The sequence below is a fragment of the Thunnus albacares genome, chromosome 22 (assembly GCF_914725855.1).
Source record: "Thunnus albacares chromosome 22, fThuAlb1.1, whole genome shotgun sequence".
NCBI lineage: Eukaryota > Metazoa > Chordata > Actinopteri > Scombriformes > Scombridae > Thunnus > Thunnus albacares.
In genome coordinates, this window is record NC_058127.1 from 6,519,445 (window position 1) to 6,541,477 (window position 22,033).

Consider the following 22,033-nt stretch of genomic DNA (forward strand, 5'->3'; position numbering starts at 1 on the left):
TTCCTGTGTGAACATCACTAGAGAATATTCTGAAACTACAAATGGGTCGTAAAAGAAAAAATATACATAAGATGCGCTCGTTAGGTACAATATTCTCCATTAATTTCCATTTTTTGTATTGATTTTGATTGAATATCAAGACAACGACTTGCAATCTGCAATAAAAGAAACACCTACTGCAATAACAGATGTACGTGATGTCATGAAATTAAGGATATACTAGTTTTATTGACAAACTGATCAATCATTTACACTCTACTAGTTAAATGTGTATGTTAACTCCATATAAAGAAAGCCAGTTTTCCTCAGTTCCATCTACTTATGGCATCAATAACATATTCAATGTTCAAAAGTTGGGATTTCACATCACTACTAAACTTATTTTATGACCTTGTCAGACTTTAAATGAATTTAAGGACTGGTAAATAACTAAATGACAAGCCAAAACCAGTTTGGTTTAACTTCATCTCAGAATATTGTTGTATTGTTGAATATTCAATCCCACATTTCCGTGTAATACCTTTTCAGCTGTCAGGATTAACCTCGCCGCGCTCTTTTTTACTAAACTGGAAAAGTTAAGATGCGGTCCAAACTGTGAGGCTGCATTTTACCACTGACAATAGAGAGGTAGGCAGCCAAACGCTTAAAGGATGTTTGAGGCTGTTACTGACTTCAGGAGGAGGAGGAGGGTTTTTTTTTTTTTTAATGAGGTATAAAACCAAAAGGTTAGAACCGCCACTGAACGATGGGAAAGTTGAGATAAGGTCATGAGAGTGAGAGAGTGTGTAAGAGGAAGATAGAGAGAGTGTGTGTGTGTGTGTATGTGTGTCTCTGATGACTTAAACTGGTTGCTGTTCAGTTTTAGTTGGCGTCACTGGTCAGACATCAAACTAAAAACACAACGTCGGCTCTCTAAACTTGACCACCTCGTATCTCTTTCCATTACACAGAAGCTCTCTCTCTCTCTCTCTCTCTTATCTCTCTCTCTCTCTCTTTGCTGTGTTGTGTGCCTATCTAGGGCCTAAACCAGGACCCACAGTCCTCAGTGAGCTCAGAGATAAGAGCCCAGGACTGGGTAGATAACTGGCCCCCCTTTACCTTCTGACCAACACACACACACATATATATCTACACTGCTGCCCACTGAGGTCTGTTAATGACATTACTCTATATATGTACATATGCGCCTGCTATCGCTATGATAGGAGCAAAGATATAGGAATAAAAATAGAGTTTAACAAACACACCAGTGTTTTAGTAGCTATAGAGTACCCCTAGACTGTGTTTTACCGCCATTTCGTCCAACCACGAGTCATTTTTCTCGCTTTTCTTGAGATTCATCAAATAAATTAATCTGACCTGATCACTTCTGGCATCTGGCACCTGTCGCTACTTGATGATGTTCCCAATAAAAAGTCCAAATTTGGATCTTTCTGCCATATGTTTGACATCTGACATTGTTATAAAAGGTCATTACGTCCAGTAGCCGTCTTGCCGTCCAACTACTGCCGTCCAATCGGTTAGTTGTCAACTATTCCCCTACTTTAGATAATAGTTTCTATGGTTCCAGCTCCTCAAATGTGAATATTTTCTGTTTTTTTTGAGTCTTCTATGACAATAAACTGAATATCTTTGGGTTGTGGTCAAAACAAGACATTCTTTGGCTTTGGGAAACTGTGATTGACATTTTTCACCATTTTCTGACATTTTTTGGACCAAACAACTAATCCATTAATCGAGAAAACAATCAACAGATTAATCATTAGCTACAGCCTTACGTCTCTCTCCATATTGTAAGGTTCACTGGCTCTACCTCCGCTCTCTCTCCCCGCAGTCCAATTAGTTCATATTTCTTTAAGTTGAATAAGTTCACTGAACCCATAAGCTGCTTACACTGTATGTTTCGGAGCTTTGCTATGCGTAAGAGATTTACTATATTTCTGTAACAGTTAATTCTGCATGCCGCTACTTGACCGAGTTAATTCAATAAGAACTAGCTTAACGTCGCACTGTGCTACATCATTACCGTACTGCTGAGTCATTACCAGCAGTTTTATGTCGAATTCTTTAATCAGTGTGATTTCTTGTCGCCATTAAGAAGGCAAATCTGGGTGAAAAGTGCATTTATGTAGCAGAAATGTAAAGCGGTCAGTCATTTAGTTGATGTATCGACAGGTGTGCAGTGTAGTTGTAGACTTCTAGACGACAGAAACGGCAAATAAACACATCTCAACATCTCAACTTCAAGTGGAAGTCTAACCAGATTCAAGTTATAGTGGTGAACTGGATAACCCACCACAACAGACATGCAACATCAACCAATTAGGAGGAAGATATTTGATATGAGATACTGTGATAATAATCAGAATGGTGCAAGCTTGGTCTCAGTTACTAGATGTATTTTTCTACTGCTGGACATTCAGTTAAAAAGGATAATAAAGCTATTTAGACTTGCACTTCAATAAAGTTGGGGGACGATGGTCAAAATCGAACCAGAAGATGAGATTTCCAGACTTTTAGTCCACAACACTGGATCCTAAATGTCCCATCATGCACACAATATCATAAATCTGGTGACTAGCAGCCCTCAGGACGAGTAAACGGACCTTTATGTGTAAAATCGGTGGTGGCCACTTTATCGAGATACCTTTCTCTGTGTATATCCAGAGGTTTTTGATGCTTCTAGGGTCCACTTCCATTTTCCACCAATGCTACCTGGAAAAGACGACTAGCTTCCACTGATCTGTGCTAATCACAAAACTTCTAATGTCTTTATGTTGCTTCTGTCTGAACCTCCAGTTGACATGGATATCCTCAACTAAAACAATAGCTATTCAAAAAAAAAAAAAAAAAAAAAGTTACAAGACACAAAGTGCAGTATGTTAAAAATAAAGATCTAGAGGGGAATGTTGTATTGAAACACACAACTATGTTCATTAATTCTTTAATCTTACCCTTGGCTGAACAATGTCTATTGAAAACATCACAAAAGTTGCAAACAAAACAATAACGTGGATGGTAGAGAACGTGAACCTCTGCTGGTTAAGATCTGGATAATGTTTTGGAAGTACTTTTAGTTTGATGTGAGGTGACAAAACTTTAATTCCCAGTTTGACCCTCAGCTGAACAATGTGTATTCAACAGACGAGTGGCAGCGAATGGCCATGAACTCTTCATTATACAGTGTTGGCTGTCCCTGAGAGAGAGCACAGAGGTGAAACGCAGGGCTGAGATTGTGTGTGTGTGTGTGGGTGACCTCTGCAACACCACATAAACAGTGGAGGCAAAAAAGAGATGTGGAGAGAGAGAGAAATACAGATTGTGCAAAGTAAAAGAAAAGAAAAACATGGAGCCCGAAGAGAATTAAAGCAAGAAAGGAAAAGACAGAAATAAATGGAAATAAGAGAAACAAGACTCATTAAGTTGTATGAGGTCAATCAAACTGACAAGTTGATGACAGAGACAAAACAATGAGAAATAAACAAAGGAAAGAAATAAAAAATGAGCACGAGGACAGAATGAGAAAAAAAAAAAAATGACGAAAGCATAATAACAGGCGAAGAGAAAAAACAGAACACAAATAAAAGCGAAGACGCCAAAAGAAGAAAAACATTAAGACATAAAGAAATAAACAGAAAAGGTAAATAAAGAACGACAGAAAGCGAGAGCAACAAAAAATAGAAAGACAAAACAAGACGGCGAGAGCGACAGAAAGAAGCAACAAAGAAAGAAAAGAATGACAGAAAGCAAGAACAAAAAAATAGAAAGACAAAACAAGACTGAGGAAACAGAACTAGAAACTAGTGAACGAACAAACAAACGAAAGAAAACAAGACAAAAGAGAAAATTCCTGATATTAAAGAAATAAAACAAGAGAGAATATATGGAAGCAAAAAAAAGAAAACAAATGAGGAGAGAAGAAGAAGTAAAAGACAGAAAAAAAGCAGAACACAACAGGTAAAACAGTCTAATAACATCTCTGGTGTCAGAACAACCCAGTTGAGTTCCAGCTGGCCTATACTGGTGCAGCTCAGAGCTCCCAGTCTGACCAGTGTGATGGACCGGTTGCTGCTGCTGCTGCTGCTGCTGCTCTCCTCTCATCAGCTCTAGTCAGTGTTTTGGGCTTCAGGCCCTGTTTATATTGATCACAACTCTGTCCACATTTCTCAGCGTGTGCTCTATTTGTGCGAGTCGTAACAAAAGGAGTATTGTTCGTGGCCCCGTCGCTGCTCCGCTAAGGCTGGAAAAATCATGAGCTTTAAACATGGAAAAGAGAAGGAGAGATGGAGAAAGAGAAGAGAGAGAAAAGAAGGAGAATGGATAGAAGAGGAGGAGAAGAAGAAAAAAAACGGGAACAAAGTGGAGGTCTTGATTGCAAATGGGATTCCACATCCAGGTTTACTAGAAAAATAAATGAAGCTGTTACAGGCGCGTGCCTGTGTGGGTACAGGTCATTTTCGACATTTAACAATCAGGCTGTGTGTGTGTGTGTGTGTGTGTGTGTGTGTGTGTGTGTGATTTTCCAGTCGACCCCCCTCCCCCCGCCCCCCCCTCCTTTACCAAGTACAGCAAACTGTGCTGGACATTCTGGCTTTCTTTTCTAATGGTAAATCCACTTCTTTGCCCAATGGCCTGTCACTCAAACCGCTGCGACACCGCTTTAATGGATAAAACAGTTTCTCTGCATGTGTGTGTGTGTGTGTGTGTGTGTGTGTGTGTGTGTGTGACAGAAAGACAGAGCTAAGCCGACCTCAGAGGTGAAGAGGTCAGACCTTTCAACACCTTCCCGAGACACAACGCACTCCTCCTCCCCTCCTCCTCCTCCTCCTCCTCCTTATTCTTCTTCTTCTTCTCTTCACCCCTTTCTTTTCAATCAACCTTCCCTCTCTTTCATTTTTTCCTCTCTCTCTCACCCCTGGAGTTACCTAACCTGACGCGCCAGATGGTTTGTTACACAGAAGCATCTGAGGAGTCGTCCTTGGAAACGGTTTGGAAAAGGGCGGACTAATAATAATAATAATAATTCTTGGCAGGTGATTGGATGAACCACCTGTCTATCACAGGCTGTCGTCACACCTAAACTCAGCTCCTCACAGGACGCCGATTGGTCCGCACACAAGCGCATAACTTGAAGCCTGACAAGATGGATCCTCATGTGATCTTGTGAATCCAGCTGCCTCACAAGGTAAGAAGCTGTCGTCTCGTCTCGTCTTACCCCCCCTCCCACCCCCCCCGCCGTAACCTCTCTCTCCCTCTCTGTGTTGTGTGTTGTTTTCAATCTCGTCTTCCTGTTTTTGCCCCTTTAACCTCCAGGCGACCTCCCTCTCTTTTCCTCCTCCTCTCTTCAATCCTTATCGGGTTTTTTTTTTTTGCTGATTCATTCTCCGCTCTCTTTTCCTGTAAACTCTGCCTCCTCTTTTGTCCTTTCGTCTCATCGCGACAGCGATTTCAAATATTTTAATCCTCCTTTTTCCACTTTCTCTTCTCCTCCTTATCGCTCTTTATTTCACCCTTTTCCTTCCTCCTCCCCTTCGTCTCTGTTCCCTCCACCACCTTCCAACTCCTCTCTTCACTTTTCCCCTCTTCTAACCCCTCTAATTACCGTCTCTCCTCATCCTCCTGTTGCTCCCCTTCCCTCTTTCTATCCCTCGCTTCCACCCAATCCACCTTCTTTACTCTAACTTCATTTAAAGCACCATTGCAGTGGTTTTGGATGTTGTAGCCCTTAAACTACATATTTCTTAATCTTTAAACACTTACTGGTTCCAGTTGGTTTCCATACTGTTTGCAACGGTAATCTACTATCATGAACATGTATTCCACTTTAAGTTATTCCACTTTTATCACGTGTGAATGCAGATGCTAACGGCAACAAATTAGAAAATGTTTCCTTGATGGCTGATTTACAAACTCTGCTACGATGTTTTAAATGATCTATTTCTTGATGTCCTTGTCTGTGTAGATCTCCTGGCAACAAAGCTCATGAACCTGATGGTCAGTAGTCCTACAAGGGGTCACGAGATCAATCTAGTGGGTCATGAGATGATTGCACCCGTAGGGAAAAAGGAAAAAAACTCTTTTTTTTTTATACACAAAACTATAGACTTCTCTCTGAACTACTGTAGTTTAGTTTCTTCGGGCCTCTTGTAGACGTACAACCTTGTGACGAGAGGCCGTCGGGAGATGTTGCTTCATATTAAGGGATCACAAAAAGTCAGGAAATGATGATAAATGTCGATCACTGTTTCTCTGATCACAGGACAAAACAAACAACACATATTAGGTTGTATCTTGGGCTTGATACAACCTAAGATGTTTTGTTTTGTCCCGATCAACGAAGAGTCGTTTCACACCTGAAAGTCTGAACTGAGGTTCATGTTTTTGTTATATTGTGAACATTTGATCCGGTTAGCTTTGGTTTCACATTGCAATTATGTGAGCTGAGAACACTAAATAAGTTTACATAACATACCTACACCCCGTTGTCATCACTTACATGTGTGCCTATACTCGACATTGATTGGTTTGTAGACGAGCGCGTGTCTGACATCAGCGTGTTGTCAATTCGTCGGGGAGCTTTTTATCACCGTTTGAATTAATAGAGAAAAATGAATGAACAGATTCATTTCATTGCAACTATAATAATATTATTATGGCCAAACCAGACTCAAGCACTTTAATGGGTGAGCTTGTTGGGCGAATGCCCAGAATGTTATCCATCATAAAGAGGAAATTTGTCCTTCTCATTAGTCGACGCAACACTTTTTCTAACAGCGTTGCACAGAGCTGTAAACTGCTGCCACACTTTCTTTATCTTCAGGTGACTTTGCTCTCTCATCCTCTCCGAAAATACCCAGAGAGTGTCGGCACGTTTAGTTTTTTCCAGTTGACTTTTTTATGACGTTGTCAGAATGTATTTCAATTAAAAACTCAGTCTCTTCTCCCTGTGGGTCATTTTTCCAGTTTTAACGATAGCCTGCCGCAACTTTCTGTAATTGCTCCGAAAGTCCGAACCATCCAAAAAAATGTTTTAAAACTAGAAACGAACAGAACCATGGTTCAGTTCGATCCAGACCGAGACCACCTCCTTTCATTGGACTGAGGGTTCGGCTGTTGGGTCTGCGCTGTGGTCCAGTGGAGGTTTCACACCTGTAATTTTGGTTTGGATCAAACTGAAAAGTGTCAAAGTCCGAACCAAACGAGGTAGATGTGAAAGAGCCTTCAGTTTACTGTCATGAAAGGAGTAAAAGAAACAAGAAAACATTCACATTTAAGAAACTGGAACCAGAGAATTTTGCCATTTTTTTCTTATAAAAATGACTCAAAACTATTAATTTCCTGTTAATCAACAACTCGTCAGAGCTCTACATGCTGAGTTTTGCAAGTAAATTTTCAAAGCGGACTTTATAACAGCTACATTTTATTTATAAAGCACATTAAAGATACTCAAAGACGCTTTACACAAACAGAAACTTGAACTGAAACCAAAGGTTGCCTGAATTTTTGTTGTTCTTGTCGCCTTTTTTGTCTCTCAGCTTAACCTCCTTTCCCTCCCTTGTCATCATCAAATTTTCCCTTTTCTCACCCGTCTAAACCTTTTTTGACCCTTCTCTCATCTCCGCTCTCTCCATCATCTCACCCCTTTACCCTTTCTCTAACCTCCCCTCCCCTCCCCTCTCCTCCCCTCCCCTCCATCGCTCTTTTTGCCCGTTCACTTTCTCCTTCCTGTCAAAGTTCATGCACTTCCTGTCCCCCTGCCAGAGAGCCCCCCAGACACACACACACACACACACAAACACACACACACATACAACAGAAACAGTCGACCCTCTGGCTGTGTTGGCCCGGTCACAACCCCTACAAGCCTGCAGGCACACACACACACTCTCACACACACACACACACACACACACACACACACACACACAGACCCCAAATGTGCAACTAACCCAGTCATGGCCCAGTCAACACCTCCACCCATGTCGCTTTCGCTCTAACTGAGATGAGACACACACGCGTTCTCTCTCTTTTTCATACACACTACGGCCGCCTGGTTGGAGCGAAGCCAGGCTCGAGCCAGAGGCCTCATCTTACACAATCATATACCTCTCTGAACATGAAACCTCGTGGTAATTCTCCCTCGGGGGCTGACGATATACTGTAGTCCATGAGACGACACAACTTTGTCAACTGTCCTTTTGATATCTCTGCTTGTTAAAGGTAATTATGAGCATTGCTGTAAATCAATGAGCAGCTCTGCTTTATGGTAAAACTGGATTGTTGCATAAATAATGTAAATTATCTAGATTTATCAGGTAAATTTGCTAGATTAGCCATATCGTCTGGTTATTTCATCTATAAACTTTTTACTTTACTGTAATTTACGACAAGGAAAAGCAGCCGATTCTTCATCAAATCAAGAACTGTTGCTTGAAAAATGACTTAAAAGATTAATCCATTGTCAAAAGGACAATGTGGTGCAATTAATTGACTAATCGGTGCAGGTCTGATCACAATATGTATGAATATAATGATATAAAATTAAATATACTGTGATATCATCATATCTCCCACACCTTATTGTCTATTGTTCTCTCTCTGAGAAAAAAACAAAAGCAGAAGTAGCTGTAAAGACCGTTTTAAATCTTCAATTAACTGCTAATTAACAAGAAGTAAAACTATTCCACTTCTTTATCCAACATTTTTATATCTATCATAATGTGTATTGTCTATTTGTACTTCAGAAAAAGTTGGGAACAAAATTAAACTTGTTAAATTTGAAGGTTAATTCATTAAACTGGAAAAAGAAGCTTGACAAAAGTTGGACCTTGTACTGAGAATTTTCTTTTGTCAAAAATTAAACATAATGAAATTGAAGTTCTGAATTTGGGCTCCAAGAGCATAAAGTCTAATTTATTATCTGGTAAACCAAGTAGATACATGATGTGCAACACAAGTTAGTTATCATGTGCGTGGTGGAGGAGGAGATATTTAAAAGTGGGAAGTAGGTAAACTTGGTTAGAGTGATGAAAACCGGAGTCCTTGTGGATGAAGAGGAGAGGAAGAGGAGGAGGAAGAGGAGGTAATGAGAGATGAATAGAGATGAAAGTTAAGGAGATAAGAAAGAGAATGAAACAGAGGAAGAGGATGAACTCACCAGCACAGTGTAGATATGCAGACAGCGGTAAACTGGAGAGAAATCCACCAAGTCCTGAGCTCCTGGGACCTAAACAGAGGAACAATTATACACAATCAGACACTTCATCAACAAAAAACACACAAACTTACATATTTATATTCCATAATCTATTTCACCATTACTTCCTTTTTATTTATCCACTATTTCTCTTTATATGTCACATCAATAAAGCAAATATTAACCAAATTTAACCAAACAGTCTCGTCTTTCCTTCCCTTCTAAGAGAACAGTGACAGATTTGGCACAGTAACAAAGCCATGTATGTTTCTTTAATCTTTATATTTACACAGTAAGACTCTAAAACCCAGAATATTATTTCTGTTATTACTACCTACTTGTTTCATTTCATGTATATTTTGATGCACTAACTGTTTACTTTTCTATATTTCTGTGTGAGTTTTGGCAACATGTTTTTTTGACTTGACACTGAACTGAAGTGAGACAGACAGGGAGAGGGCGGGTAGAAGCTTAAAAAAGAAAAACACTTATTTGCACACTTTCACATTAATTGTTTTTCAGGGTACATTTTCTAAACATCGCTGCCGAGAGACGCATATAGAAACACAAAGAAAAGAGAGAGAGAGAGAGAGAGAGAGACGGTCTCACCAGCCGTTCATACCTCTTTCATTTCCATTTATCCCTCCGTCTAACCATCCCTCATTCCATTCCTTCCTCCCTTTCCCACATCCTCTGTCTTTCGGAGAACAACACAGTGGGCAAATTACCCATTTTAACACACACACACACACACACACACACTCTCTCACAGACACACACACACACAAACAAAGCCAAAAAAAACAAAACATGTGCCCTCTTGCCCTCTGGAAAGTTTGCCTTCTGTAAAAATCATTGGAAGAGCAGCACAATGCCAGCTTTGATGTAACCACACACACACACACACACACACACACACACACACACACACACACACACACACACACACACACACACACAGAGTCCTGAAAACAATAAGAACAAACAGCGAGAGTTGTACCACTTAAAGACATAGGTGGAGGGATGTTAGAAAGAAATAGAACAAGAGCTAAAAAAGGTGAAAGAGGTGAAAATAAAAAAAAAGATGGAGAAGTCTGAGAGGAGGAGAAGAGGGAGACGGATAAAGGAAAAAAAAGAGAAAGAGAGATATTTAATAGACAAAAACAGTGGAAACAGTGCGAAAGAGCAGAAAACAGAAGAAAGACGAGCAAAGAAATGCAGGTAAATGAAAGACTGAAGCGAGGAAAGCATAGAGGAGAAAAAAGGGGGGACAGAGAAGAGAGCTCACAAAAGGGGAGAAAGAGAAGAAGAAGAGCACGAAGCGAAGAACAAAGACAGCGAAGAAAATAGGATGAAGACCCACAGGGGGATGACTGTAAATGAAGGGAAGGGGAAGAAAGGGAAAAAAGACATGGCAGGGGCAGGGATGGCGTGAGGAGACGGGACGCTGACGGTTGGCATCACCGCAGGCATCGGCGCCAACGCGGTCGTAACCCTGGCGACCGCGGGGTCAGGCCTTTGTTCGAGCCAAGGTCTTCCCGTGAAGAAGGTTGAGTCGAGTTTACAGGACGTAAATAAGCCGAGAGGACGACAGGGACCTTAAAACAGAATGGTAGCGCGAGGGTGACAAGTTCAGCTTCATTGTGCTTTTCCTTTCCTTAAAGTGTGAACACAAAACGGCAGCATAAAAAAGAACTTTGATCCCCGCGAGGGATGACTCCAAGAGTTCATTGTCGAAACGCTTTGTGCCCGTATCGTAATAATAACTGACTGAATGCCCACAAGTTCAGGATTCAGTCTGTAAACATATTACTGATGAACTTAAACAACCTACTGTTCCTCAGACGGATTTAATTGTAAATCAAAATACGGTGGATTGAGGTCGTAGTTCTCGGCATTTGTGACCGTTTTATTAAGAAAATCTCCTCAAAAAAAAAAACAAACAAACAAAGTAGGGCTGCAACTAACAATTATTTTCATTGTCAATAAATCTGTTATTTTCCTCAATGAATAGATTAGTTGTTTGGGCTATAAAATGTCAGAAAATGTCGATCACAGACACACTAACCCTAACCATAACCCTAAAGCTCAAGGTGACGCCCTCAAATGTCCTGTTCACACTCTACAACCCAAATATATTCAGTTCACTATCACAGAAAACTAAAGAAACAAGAAAATATTCACATTTAAGAAGCTGAAACTGGAGAATTTGGGAGATTTTTTCTATAAAAAAATAAAAACAACAAATGGGCGATTAATTTTCTCTCGATTAATCGACTTATTGTTGCAGCTCTAAACTGTAAAATAAACAAATCCTTTAAAAACATGAAGCTCAGCAGGTTTAAAAGTGTTGGATGAGCAACAGAAGGGTCACATATTATTTCCAGCAAAAGAAAGAAAGACATCAGCATCGGCTAAGACATAAAGTTCCTGCGATTGATTAAGAGGATTTATGGAATAACTGACACTTCAGCATGAAACTGCATCCTAAATAAATGTTGCTGCCTCTCTTTATTCTGTCCTAGAACAACATGATATAGTTGTGAGTGTAATTAAACTACTCTGAGGCCAACATTTGTACTGAGCTGCAGCCCAGTTGGTCGACTTGTTATTTCCTTCATTAAAAAGTTACACATCCACTTCAGTCAATGTCTGAATGATCAAATGAAAACAGGGCACCATCAAAAGTGAGCTTGTGTTATTAGAAATGCTGGTTTACGTGGACTACGTGCCGCTATGGGTCTAACATTCACTATGACTTAATCCACCACAAACTCCCAAAGCTCGCTCGGGAACGCCGGGCCAACCCTAATGACATCTGACTACTGGGCAGAAGGGGAAACACGCCGTTTAGAGTCGAGGTGATTTCTATGGAAAGGAAAGGTAAGCAAAGGAAAAGAAGAAAAAAAAAAAAAGGATAGACAAGGAGAGCCAAGGGCAAGAAGGGACACATGGAAGAGATGAAAGGAGACTGAAAATGGAAAAAAAAAAAAAAACAACAAAAGAAATAAGCGACAGGAAGCGAGTAAAGAAAAGAGGCCACACTGGAGGATTATCGGGCTTCAAAGCAGATTCGTCCATCCCGCCAATCACAGGAGGAGGGGGGGGGGGGGGGGGGGGGACTAGTCTGGAGGTTTGGTCGGGACTGCCGTGATCAACGAGGATTATTCGGCGGTTTGAAGAGTTAAAATTCAATTTCGGGGCCACTTAGGGGACAAATCTGAGCAACTCCGACAACATCTGTGTGTCGGGATCATGAGATCAGACCCGCCGACAGTCGCCGCTCAAGAGACGGACGGACGAAGCAAAAACGAGGTGAAACCAGACAATTACAAGTTCATATATATATGAGTATGTGTGTTTTTTTCTTTCTCTCTCTCACTTCTTCATCCTCTTCTTCGTCCTCCACATCCAGAATGCCAGAGTCCTGTTCCGACAATGGACTGCCACCCTGCCCGTCGCTCTGCTGCGTCGCCCCAGCTGCTGCCGCCGCCGCCGCCGCCGCCTCTTTCCTGGGGCGTCGGCCAATCAGGGCCCTCGGCTGCGTAGAGACGGAGCTGTCCAACGAGCGCTGTAGCTGGGCCTGAAGCAAACACATCAGAAAGACATACAGGTCAAATTCAAAACACTTGGATACTCATGGTGTATTTTATAAGTTTGTGATATACATTGCAGGTATTTTGTGTGTTTGGGGAGGTTCATTCTCTCTTTTAACCTGATTTGTTTTGCTTTAAACATTTTCCAGAACATTTGTCAGAAACCAAATGATGAAGAGGAACTTGTTGCATTTCATTTTTGGCCTCAACTTCAGAGCAACACAGTAGAAGCTCTTTGATTTTGAGGGTTTACTGATAACACTAACACACTTTCTGCAATAAAACTCCATTGTAGCGGCCTACAAATATATAATATATATAATATATGATATAGGAGAGACAGAACAGCTTCCAGACAAGTCTCATAAGAAAACATTGTGTCAATCCTCTTAGGAAAGTGACAAATACAGTTTCAACTTGGCCCAGTTCTCCTTGTTGAGACCTTTTTTTCGGGGGGGAAAAAAGCTTAGAAATTGCAGATGGTGTAATGAGGTCACCGGTTGAGAGACCTTTGAGCCACTCCTGCCACTCCTTGTCCCATGAAAATACCCTTGGAAATGACCTATAAAAAGTGATTTACCAAAGCACCTAAGAATACACCAGAGGGGAAAATAGCAAGACAGGAAGGGAAGAGCAGGAAGGATGAAGAGTCAATGAAACCTAAAACAAAGCACATAAAATTAGTGCTGAGGACTTGAAAGCGGAGGCAGAGATAGTTTACATGTCTGATCTATGATCCTTCGCTTGTCAAAACTTTGATTTAAGTGCAGACGGATTAGCAACAATCATGTATGCTTAAATTAAGAGTCTGAGATTGATGTGTTGATACAGACTCTTGAAAAAAGAGCATAAATTTCAATGTATTTTCAAATAGATTGCTATTTTTAAACAGAGCTGATATGTAGCATACCTTCTTTTTTTTTTTTTTAACGTTAAAATAAGCACGTCTGTGATGCTTCCCAAAATAAACAGACATAAAGAAAGGTGGGGCAAAAGAAAGAAGGAAATGGAAAGATCTTCCACAAGAACAATGCCATGGGCAATGTAATATCTGATGCAACCTGTGTCCTGTCTATGTCGCTCTTTGGGGAAAACAGGTATTAAGGGAAATGATGCATTCTCCCTCTGCGGCGGTGTTGGGTCGGGAATACTAAAAATAAAAAAATAATAAAAAACAGGAAGTTTTAGTTGGAAATTAATGGAAGCTTGTATCCAAAACAAAACGAAAACCAGGTCACTTCCTTATAGAGACGGCCAAGCCTACCTCCAAATATTTTTTTGGGAGGAAAGCACTTTTCTTTATTATTATTCCTTTATACTTGAACATAACATGTTTTTAACGCCGATATCTGAGTACGAATAAGGCGGATTTGTCCAAACGCTACTAGCTCGGACTCTCATTCCCACGCCGAGCCTCCTTCACAGCATGCCCACCAAAACATTTTCTGTGGGAAAACCTTGTTATGTGGGGGGGGAAAAACCCTTTAGTGAGATCTTAGTGAGTGCATCTTTCCATCCACACCCAGATCCGCCTCAGGTCCTTTAGAAAAATCTCCGTGAATGCAGCGGCTTCCTTTGCCTGCCGGCGCCGGCACGTAGGCTACCCCGTGCGCTTAAATCTGTCGATAAGGACGTCAATAAATACGTCAGAGACTTGAAGTGCCTCGATTTCAGCCATTAATGACAACAGTAATGAGAAAAACTGGTGTGCATAGGAGGGTGGATATGTGCAAACCCGGAAGAGCACAATATCAGTAATGTTGGAAGAATACAATGCCATCTTTGATCTAATGCCCACAAACATGCACTCGCACATACACATAGAAGACTAATGAGTCATATAAGACAATAAGTACAAACAAAATCAGTGGAAAGTCTCATTCCTCTGCATAAAAGGGTATGGGGGAGGCGAGCGGGGACACAAACGTGCCAAGCTGTGCCCTCTCTTCTAAAGAAAGAAGAATAGGTAACAAACAATCTCTAAAAATACTCTCAACCAGTCTTTTCACCTCTCAAAAAAAAAAAAAAAAAAAATCAACAAAAACTCCTCAAGATAGCTGAAAGAGGTACAGTAAAAAGATGGAGAGAGTGACAGAATAATCTACGAGATTCTTCATACATAAAAGGAAACAGCACAGACCTCAAAAACAAACGAAGTGAAGAGTCTTGTTTTTGTCAGCGACGCATTTTTCTCCGCATGACATTCCTCCCTAATCTTTCAAAACTGTTGTTTTCTCTTTTCTCCCCCCACCATACAAATTAACATAACTGGACCTCTAAAAAGACGTGCAAACTCATGAAAAGACAGGCATGAGAGAGGAGTGAATCATTTAGAAAATGGATCTTTCCAAACAGTATGCGACGCTGCAGATACGGACGTCAGCACCTACGTCAAATAATTCCACTTGGTGGTTGATTTTCGGCTCTTTAAGCATTCTTCAGCAGGTATGTGGACAAGTGAATGTGTGTCTCGAGCATCCACTGGCTGGGTTTTTTTTTTCTTACCCAGCACACAAGCATCAAGTTCTATTGCAAGTAAAGAGTCTTTTTAACCCTCTTCTTTGTTTGGCGTTCGTCTTCAGGGGCGGCGTTCGGCGTTTGGTACTCGAAGTTCAAGTGCGGGAATGTGCGTCACCTCTTGCGTAAAAAAAAAACCCCCCCGTAAGAAAATGGGGAGAGTGAGAGAGGAGGAGTACAAAAGAGGACAAAGTGGAGGACAAAGAAGAAAAAGGAGGTGAAGGACAAAAAGTGTAGGGAAAAAAGATGGTGAAGAGAAGAAGAAGAGGAGGTGAAAAGAAGGTAGTAAGGAAGGAAAGGTAGTGAGAACTAACTGCAGGGGATGAGGAGCAGAATCCGTTTAGTGCAAAATGACTAAATATTTTAAAAAATGATCTGACATTACACTGTGGAAAACACCGCAAGGGAGTGCCGGGGGTTAAATATGTGCAAGGGGGTGGCTTTGCTGACAAACTTCAAGGGGCGATTTGCAGTCTTCTCTTTGCATTTGCGGCGTGAGTGAGGAAACTGACAAAAATTACAAGTGAAAGAGCAAAGTTGTAGAGATCTCTTCGATGACAAGTGGTTTGAACCAACTGTTTATTGTGGGGGGGACCAAAAAAAAAAAAAAAAAAAAAAAAAAATCGCAGTAATTTGTGAAAAACCCGGCGTTCATGCCACTTTCTGAAGAGGGAATTGAGGTTTACGCAGTGACAGCGCAGACTGTTTGCAGTTTTGAAGAACTTTTGGGAAAACAAATGTAATTAACATTACCTTACATGCAAAAGTAATTATTGCTGACAGTAAATTTCATATTGTTTTTCAAAACAACTTGCCACCAATTAAAATATGTCTGGAAAAAAAAAATGTGTTTGACCAAAAAAAAAAAAAAAAAAAGACAAAACAAGCTGAATGTTCTGTATTTAAAAAAGATGATACAAGCCAAACTTCATAATATTACATTTTAATATTATAAGCATGTGTGAGGCAGTTTGGAATATAACTCTTGAACTATCAGCATATTAAGACACCAGGTATGTTCACCACTCACATATGAATGTCCAAAAGCTGTCAATCAAGGCATTAGTATCAGTTACTGTATATATATATATATATATATATATATATATATATATATATATATATATATATATAAAAACCAATCCATTTCTGATTTATTTATTGCAATTTATTGACCTCTGGGTACCATGGAAACCAAAAAATACCCCCATTTTATAATGCAGAAGCCATCAGTTCAATAAATAACAATGTGCAACAGCAAGCAATGAAAGTGGCGCCACTTTAAAAACGCCTCTAAATGTTTCTGTTAGTCTAAAAAACCATGTTTGAACTCAGTGTTTTGTTCCAACCGAGGATGTAGAGAGGCTGCATTACGTTATGCACATTATATTTTCTCCAAAGAATAAGTCTACACTTTGGGGAAATACACCGATCCCCCTTTCTGGCCAAGAGTTAGATGAGAAGATCGATACCGTTCTCATATTTGTCCGTTAAATATAAGTCTACAGACGACAGCCGGTTAGCTTAGCACAAAATCAGGAAACAGAGGAAACAGCAAACATGGCTCTGATAACAAAATAATGCCAACCAGAAACCTCTAAAGCTCATTAATTAAAACATTATATTGTTTGTTTAATCTGTATGAAAACCAAAGTGGAAAAAGGACAAGTTGTGATTCTAGAGGGAATAATGTGCCAGCCTCCTTAAAGTCTACTTTTGTCCATTATACAAACTGAGTTTTGGTGGTATTGGAGGTTCCTCAATCCCTTTTTGACTTTGGCACAACATGCGTTCTTAGCATCAAGTATAATAAAAACTAAATTACCAAAATTTAATGCTGAATGTTTGGTCAGATTTTTAAGTCTTTGACCAGATTTTTTTTTTTAATGTTCTCAACCATGAAATCAAGCAAGCACATTCTCTACTGTATTTTATTTAACCAAAGCTGGGAAAGAAAGTTTATTTTGGTGAATTTGGAGGAAAGTACTGCAAAAAAAAAGTTTGGGTTTTGTATCAGCACAGAGGCACAAAGGGTGGAACTGGCAAAGTATCAAAAAAAATGCATAATATTCCCAGCTGTACTCAAAGCACAACTGGTTTGTAGGACAGCAATGACCAGTCAGTATAGATTGATTCATTAGCGTCTTGCCTCTGGTGTGAATTTCAGGTTAATGTGCACTGTGCAGCTGGATTATGTAGTAAAATATAAATATCAATCAAACTCCGTATAGAAAAACACTCCGTATTAAATGACTCCGATCAGAATTGAGGGCAAAAACCTGACTGGGACATCCCTACAATAGATCACTTTTTGGCAGGCAGAGCCCGAGCCAGAAATAATGGTGTCCGATGTCAGTGAACTGTGGAGCATTATTCGGTAGACAACACACACACACACACACACGCTGAGTGACTGACACACCGACCCATAACAGTCTATTTTCGTTTTCCGTGTGATGGTTCAATACACCGACCCAGCGTGTGCCCTCCGCCACCCTCGCTGCATGCGCACGCATGTGTGTGTTCAGTAACTAGATACAGGTAATCAATCTTCTTCCACTTCACAGACGCAACAATCTGTTTCCCATTAGTGTGTGCAAGTGTGTGTGTGTGTGTGTGTGTGTCAAAAACTACCGAATACACAGCAGAAGCTCTGAACTTGTCCTCTGCTGTGACTGAATAAAAAGAAAAAAAAAAAAAATAGAGGAGCAAGAGAAGAGAAGAAGAAGTAGGTAGATGGAAAGATGAGGAGATGGAAAGAGTGGAGGGAAGAGAAATAGAGATGGATGTGAGGAGCGAGAGAGGGAAATGTGATGTGACAAAGAGGAAGAGAGAGAAAGAGGGGAATGACAAGAGGAGAGAGAGAGAGTTCTGATAGAATGACAAAAGACATTCGGAGATGATGATACCGGTTTAAGATTCCTCCACTTTTCTTTTCTTTTTCTACCGCATCTTGTCTTATTCTCATCCTCATCCATGTTTTTCCCCATCCCTGACCAAAAAAACAGCGCTGCTTAAAAAAAAGAAACACAAAGGGGGCTGCATTGGTGTGATTTGGATACCGTGATACAATGAAACATGATCCAGGAAAAACCAATTTGTGTCTGGAGTTTGAGGGCTTAGTAGATGACACAGCACAAAAAGGTTTACAACAGTATGTAGGCGGGTTTTTATAATCACATTGACAAATTGTTTTATCCTCTGTAACATGAACAGTCAATTCTACTTTTCTCATCAGGACAAACTAATCTACCAGGAATGTGCACCTGCACATATCTGATTGGCCGACGTGTGTTGTTGGATGACATTGCATCGAGGAAAAAAAGTTGAGTCAGGTTCAACTTTTTTTTTTTTTTTGCTCAATGACGCTGTGATCTTTTGCTCTGTGTGGGGGAGCACCGCAGACTTTATGATATCAGCCTGATAACAGCCCCTGAACCAGACAGATGTGGGGGTGGAAACGGGCATCAACGCAAATATTAAAACGTGTCAGAATTATTTCATCTTCTCTCGCCTCGTACGACGACTTCCACATTGCTCGAGCTGTTAGGTGAGACAGGGTCCGTGGCAACCAGACAGCCGGCATCATCATCATCATCATCATACACGCCGCTCTCTCCGGATGCCGTCGTTTTGTTTACATTCTTGCTCCTAGAAGTCAGTCTCCCCTTGGCAACTCCTTCTGATGACATCACGCGGGTTGTGAAAGAAAAGCAAAGCTGTGATTGGCCGGGTACCAACGTGTTGTCTGACATGTGTCTCTCGGCCAAGTTTACGGCGAGAATTTATGACTCTGTGGTCTGAACATTGCATCTCCTTCTCCTTCATCTTTTTGTTTATCTTCCTCCTCCTCCTGTTCCATCTCTCCGCCTCCCTACACTATTCATATTCCTCCTCAATCATTTTTCCTTGATCTTTCATCTTCCTCTCCTCTTTCCATTTCACTGGTGTCCTTCATCCCTTCTTTTTCACCTAGTTCCCTTCTTTCTTTTTTGCTTTCACTGTCCTCTTCCCTTCTCTTCTTCAGATATCCTCAGTTCCTTTTACCTCTTCATCTTCTCTTCTTCCATCTCCTCCTCTTCCCTTTATCGTTTTTTTCCTCCCTCACATTTCTCCCTTTACATCTTCATCTCTCCATTCTTTCCTCTTCCATCATCATCATCTTGATCCTCTTGCTTCACCTCTCTTCTTATTCCCTCCTTTTTCAAACCATCATCCTCCTCCTCCTCTTCTTCTTCTTCTTCTTCTCCTCCTCCTCCTCCTCTCTATCCCACTTCCCTTCTCATCCCTCTTCCTCCTCCTCTTCTCCAGGCATATGGCAGCAGACAATAGCTCCATTGTAAGCCCTCTGCTCTCCTTCGTCTCCTCCCTCCCTCCCTCCCTCCATCCCCTCCTCCTCCTCCCTCCATCCCCTCCTCCTCCTCCTCCTCCTTCCCCAGATCTATTTATTTTCACATCCTTGGTCAAGGGAGCTGTAACGACGGCTGGGTACAGAGAGTTAGAGCTAATTTGGAACAGAGCACACCAGAGAGACACACTGTCTGAGAGAGTAAAGAGATGGAGAGACAAAATGAGGAGAGAGAGAGAGAGAAAAAATGATGAAGGAGGGACGAAGGAAAGGAAGGAAAGAAGAAGAACTTTCAATTTGTACATTCGTTCACACACACACACACACACACAAGCCTTCTGATTGAGTGCGAGCACTCAAAGCCAAACATTTGATACAACAACATAATCCCAGTATCAGTATCAGTACTGCTGGACCACTGGGGCTTCCATAATCTCCCTTGTAATTAGTGGTTAGAGGAGTTAGCGGTTAACTTCTTCAGTGACTGCAAGTGGATTTTCTACGCCAGTGATTCTCAAATTGCGGTCCAGGAACCCCCCACCTAAGGGTCACTGCAGGGTTTCTGAAGGGGGCGCCTGCAGACGAATTGAACATCTAAGTGGGTGTGCGGATGTGGGGTTGGGTGGGGCGGTGGGGCGGTGGGGTGGGTGGAGGGGGGGTGGGTCATCTGAAATTCACCACCTGAGACGTTACAGGCCTGGTGGTGAACTGTAGCTCCAGCTTTGGCAAAGATACCACAGGGACACTCCTCCAAAAGAGTTCAGTGGATGAACACGTCATTTATAAAAACCTCCCATACTGTAGGTGTTCAACTGAACATCTGGAGACTCTGAGCATATAAAAAGGTCCAATCATTAATCTATCCTTTAATTTGTCACCTGCTGTACAATATGTTTAACTGAAGAATGGGTGAGTTTGTTGGAGGACCTTTAAAACCTCGGGTCAACCAGCAAACAGCAACGTTTTGAACCAAGAGGAAGAAATGATCCTCTAGTGACATCTACAGGACAAGAAAATACATGAATGTTAGTTCCAGTATTGTTGTTTTTTTCCCCCTCAAGGTGTAAAGAAGTGGTTACCTGGTGTGTATCTATACAGTAAAACTCCCTTTGACATCTAATAACTAACACCAAAGACTGTATTATAGCCCCTGAAATTCCCTGTCAGCAAAACACAGAAACTGGCACTTCTGAAAGCCTTGAATAATGTGATACTTTTCAGGGGTGGACACTTGTTGATATTAGGACTTAAATCCTGAGTCTCTATTAAGCCGTTGACTCCGTATCTACTAATGCGAAGTATAATTATCGGTCATTTATGGAAGAGAAAATATTTCATCGCATGACAGTTGTGCCCAAGATTGATTAAAGATTAATCCGGTCTTACATATGTTGCAACTCTCCAAAAATATTTTCAATGACTTGCTGCGGATCCAGACATTTGTGGCTGAATGGACTGCGAATCTCGAGCCAAAGCGCTGACGAACATTCAGATAATTAAAGTGTTTTGTTTCAGATGTCTTCTTGCTCATGTGGCATTTCGAGAGCTCTGGACTATTATGGGGCAATGAGAGCGTCAAACATACGGCATCGGCTTTACATCCTCACCGAACCGAACCACAGAGGAACATTATTTGGCGGCATAAATTGATTTTAAAACGCTAAAGCTCAAAGTTGGGCTTTAACGGGGAACATCACTAATTATAACACTATAGATTCACCTTCACTTGAATAAAACTGTTGTAGTGTCTTGTTTAGACACTTCAATGCCTGCAGGAAGTGATGAATAATAAAAAGGTTAAAAATAAGGTTAAAATCTCAACCTATCTTCTAAAGAACAAGAAATTAGAGCTAGTCTTGTGAAAATGCCAAATATATGATGCCTAAAATGTAAGAATTTGCTGCATTTCTGGGTCTTCCATTGGAGTAAATTGTTTTGGACTCTTGGTCAGTCAAAACAAGATGTTACACTGAGCTTTAGGAAATTGTAACAGGTATTTTTCACTGTTTTCTGATGTTTTATAGACCAAACTATTAATCAATTGAATGAGAAAATAATCAGCTGAATTATCGATAATGCAAAATAAGCCCCACAAGAACTCAGTCCAGAGAAAACTCTGTAATTGGAGCAATTACAGGGTTTCGGGGTCCAAACAGGGTCCTGACTGTAGTATCAAATGAAATCACTCTGTTTTTTTGAGATTAAACTTTGGCGTTTTTGCTTTTATTTGATACTCTGTGAGAAAAGAAGGCAGGAAATGTAAGTAGAGAGAGTTTGACCAAGTGCAACAAAGATTCAAATGTGTTTATGGAGGTCTACGTCTTAGACCAGCAGGCCAATGAGACGTTTCAATTGCTAAACGTCAAAAATATACAT

General features: G+C 40.8%; 1 protein-coding gene across 7 annotated transcripts in view; it reads right to left on the reverse strand.

Moving 5' to 3' along the window:
* The window catches only part of exoc6b (exocyst complex component 6B), a 116,258-nt gene that overhangs the window by 75,126 nt on the left and 19,099 nt on the right, over window positions 1-22,033 (reverse strand). For all 7 annotated transcript variants that reach the window (XR_006399919.1, XR_006399920.1, XM_044340599.1 and 4 more), the window contains exons 7-8: window positions 12,579-12,779; window positions 9,158-9,226 (exon numbers count right to left, since the gene is read on the reverse strand). Coding sequence is in view for 5 of the 7 variants with exons in the window: in XM_044340599.1 (XP_044196534.1) it covers window positions 9,158-9,226; window positions 12,579-12,779 (270 nt within the window). In the remaining 2 variants the exon portion in view is untranslated. The remainder of the gene's footprint in view (window positions 1-9,157; window positions 9,227-12,578; window positions 12,780-22,033) is intronic.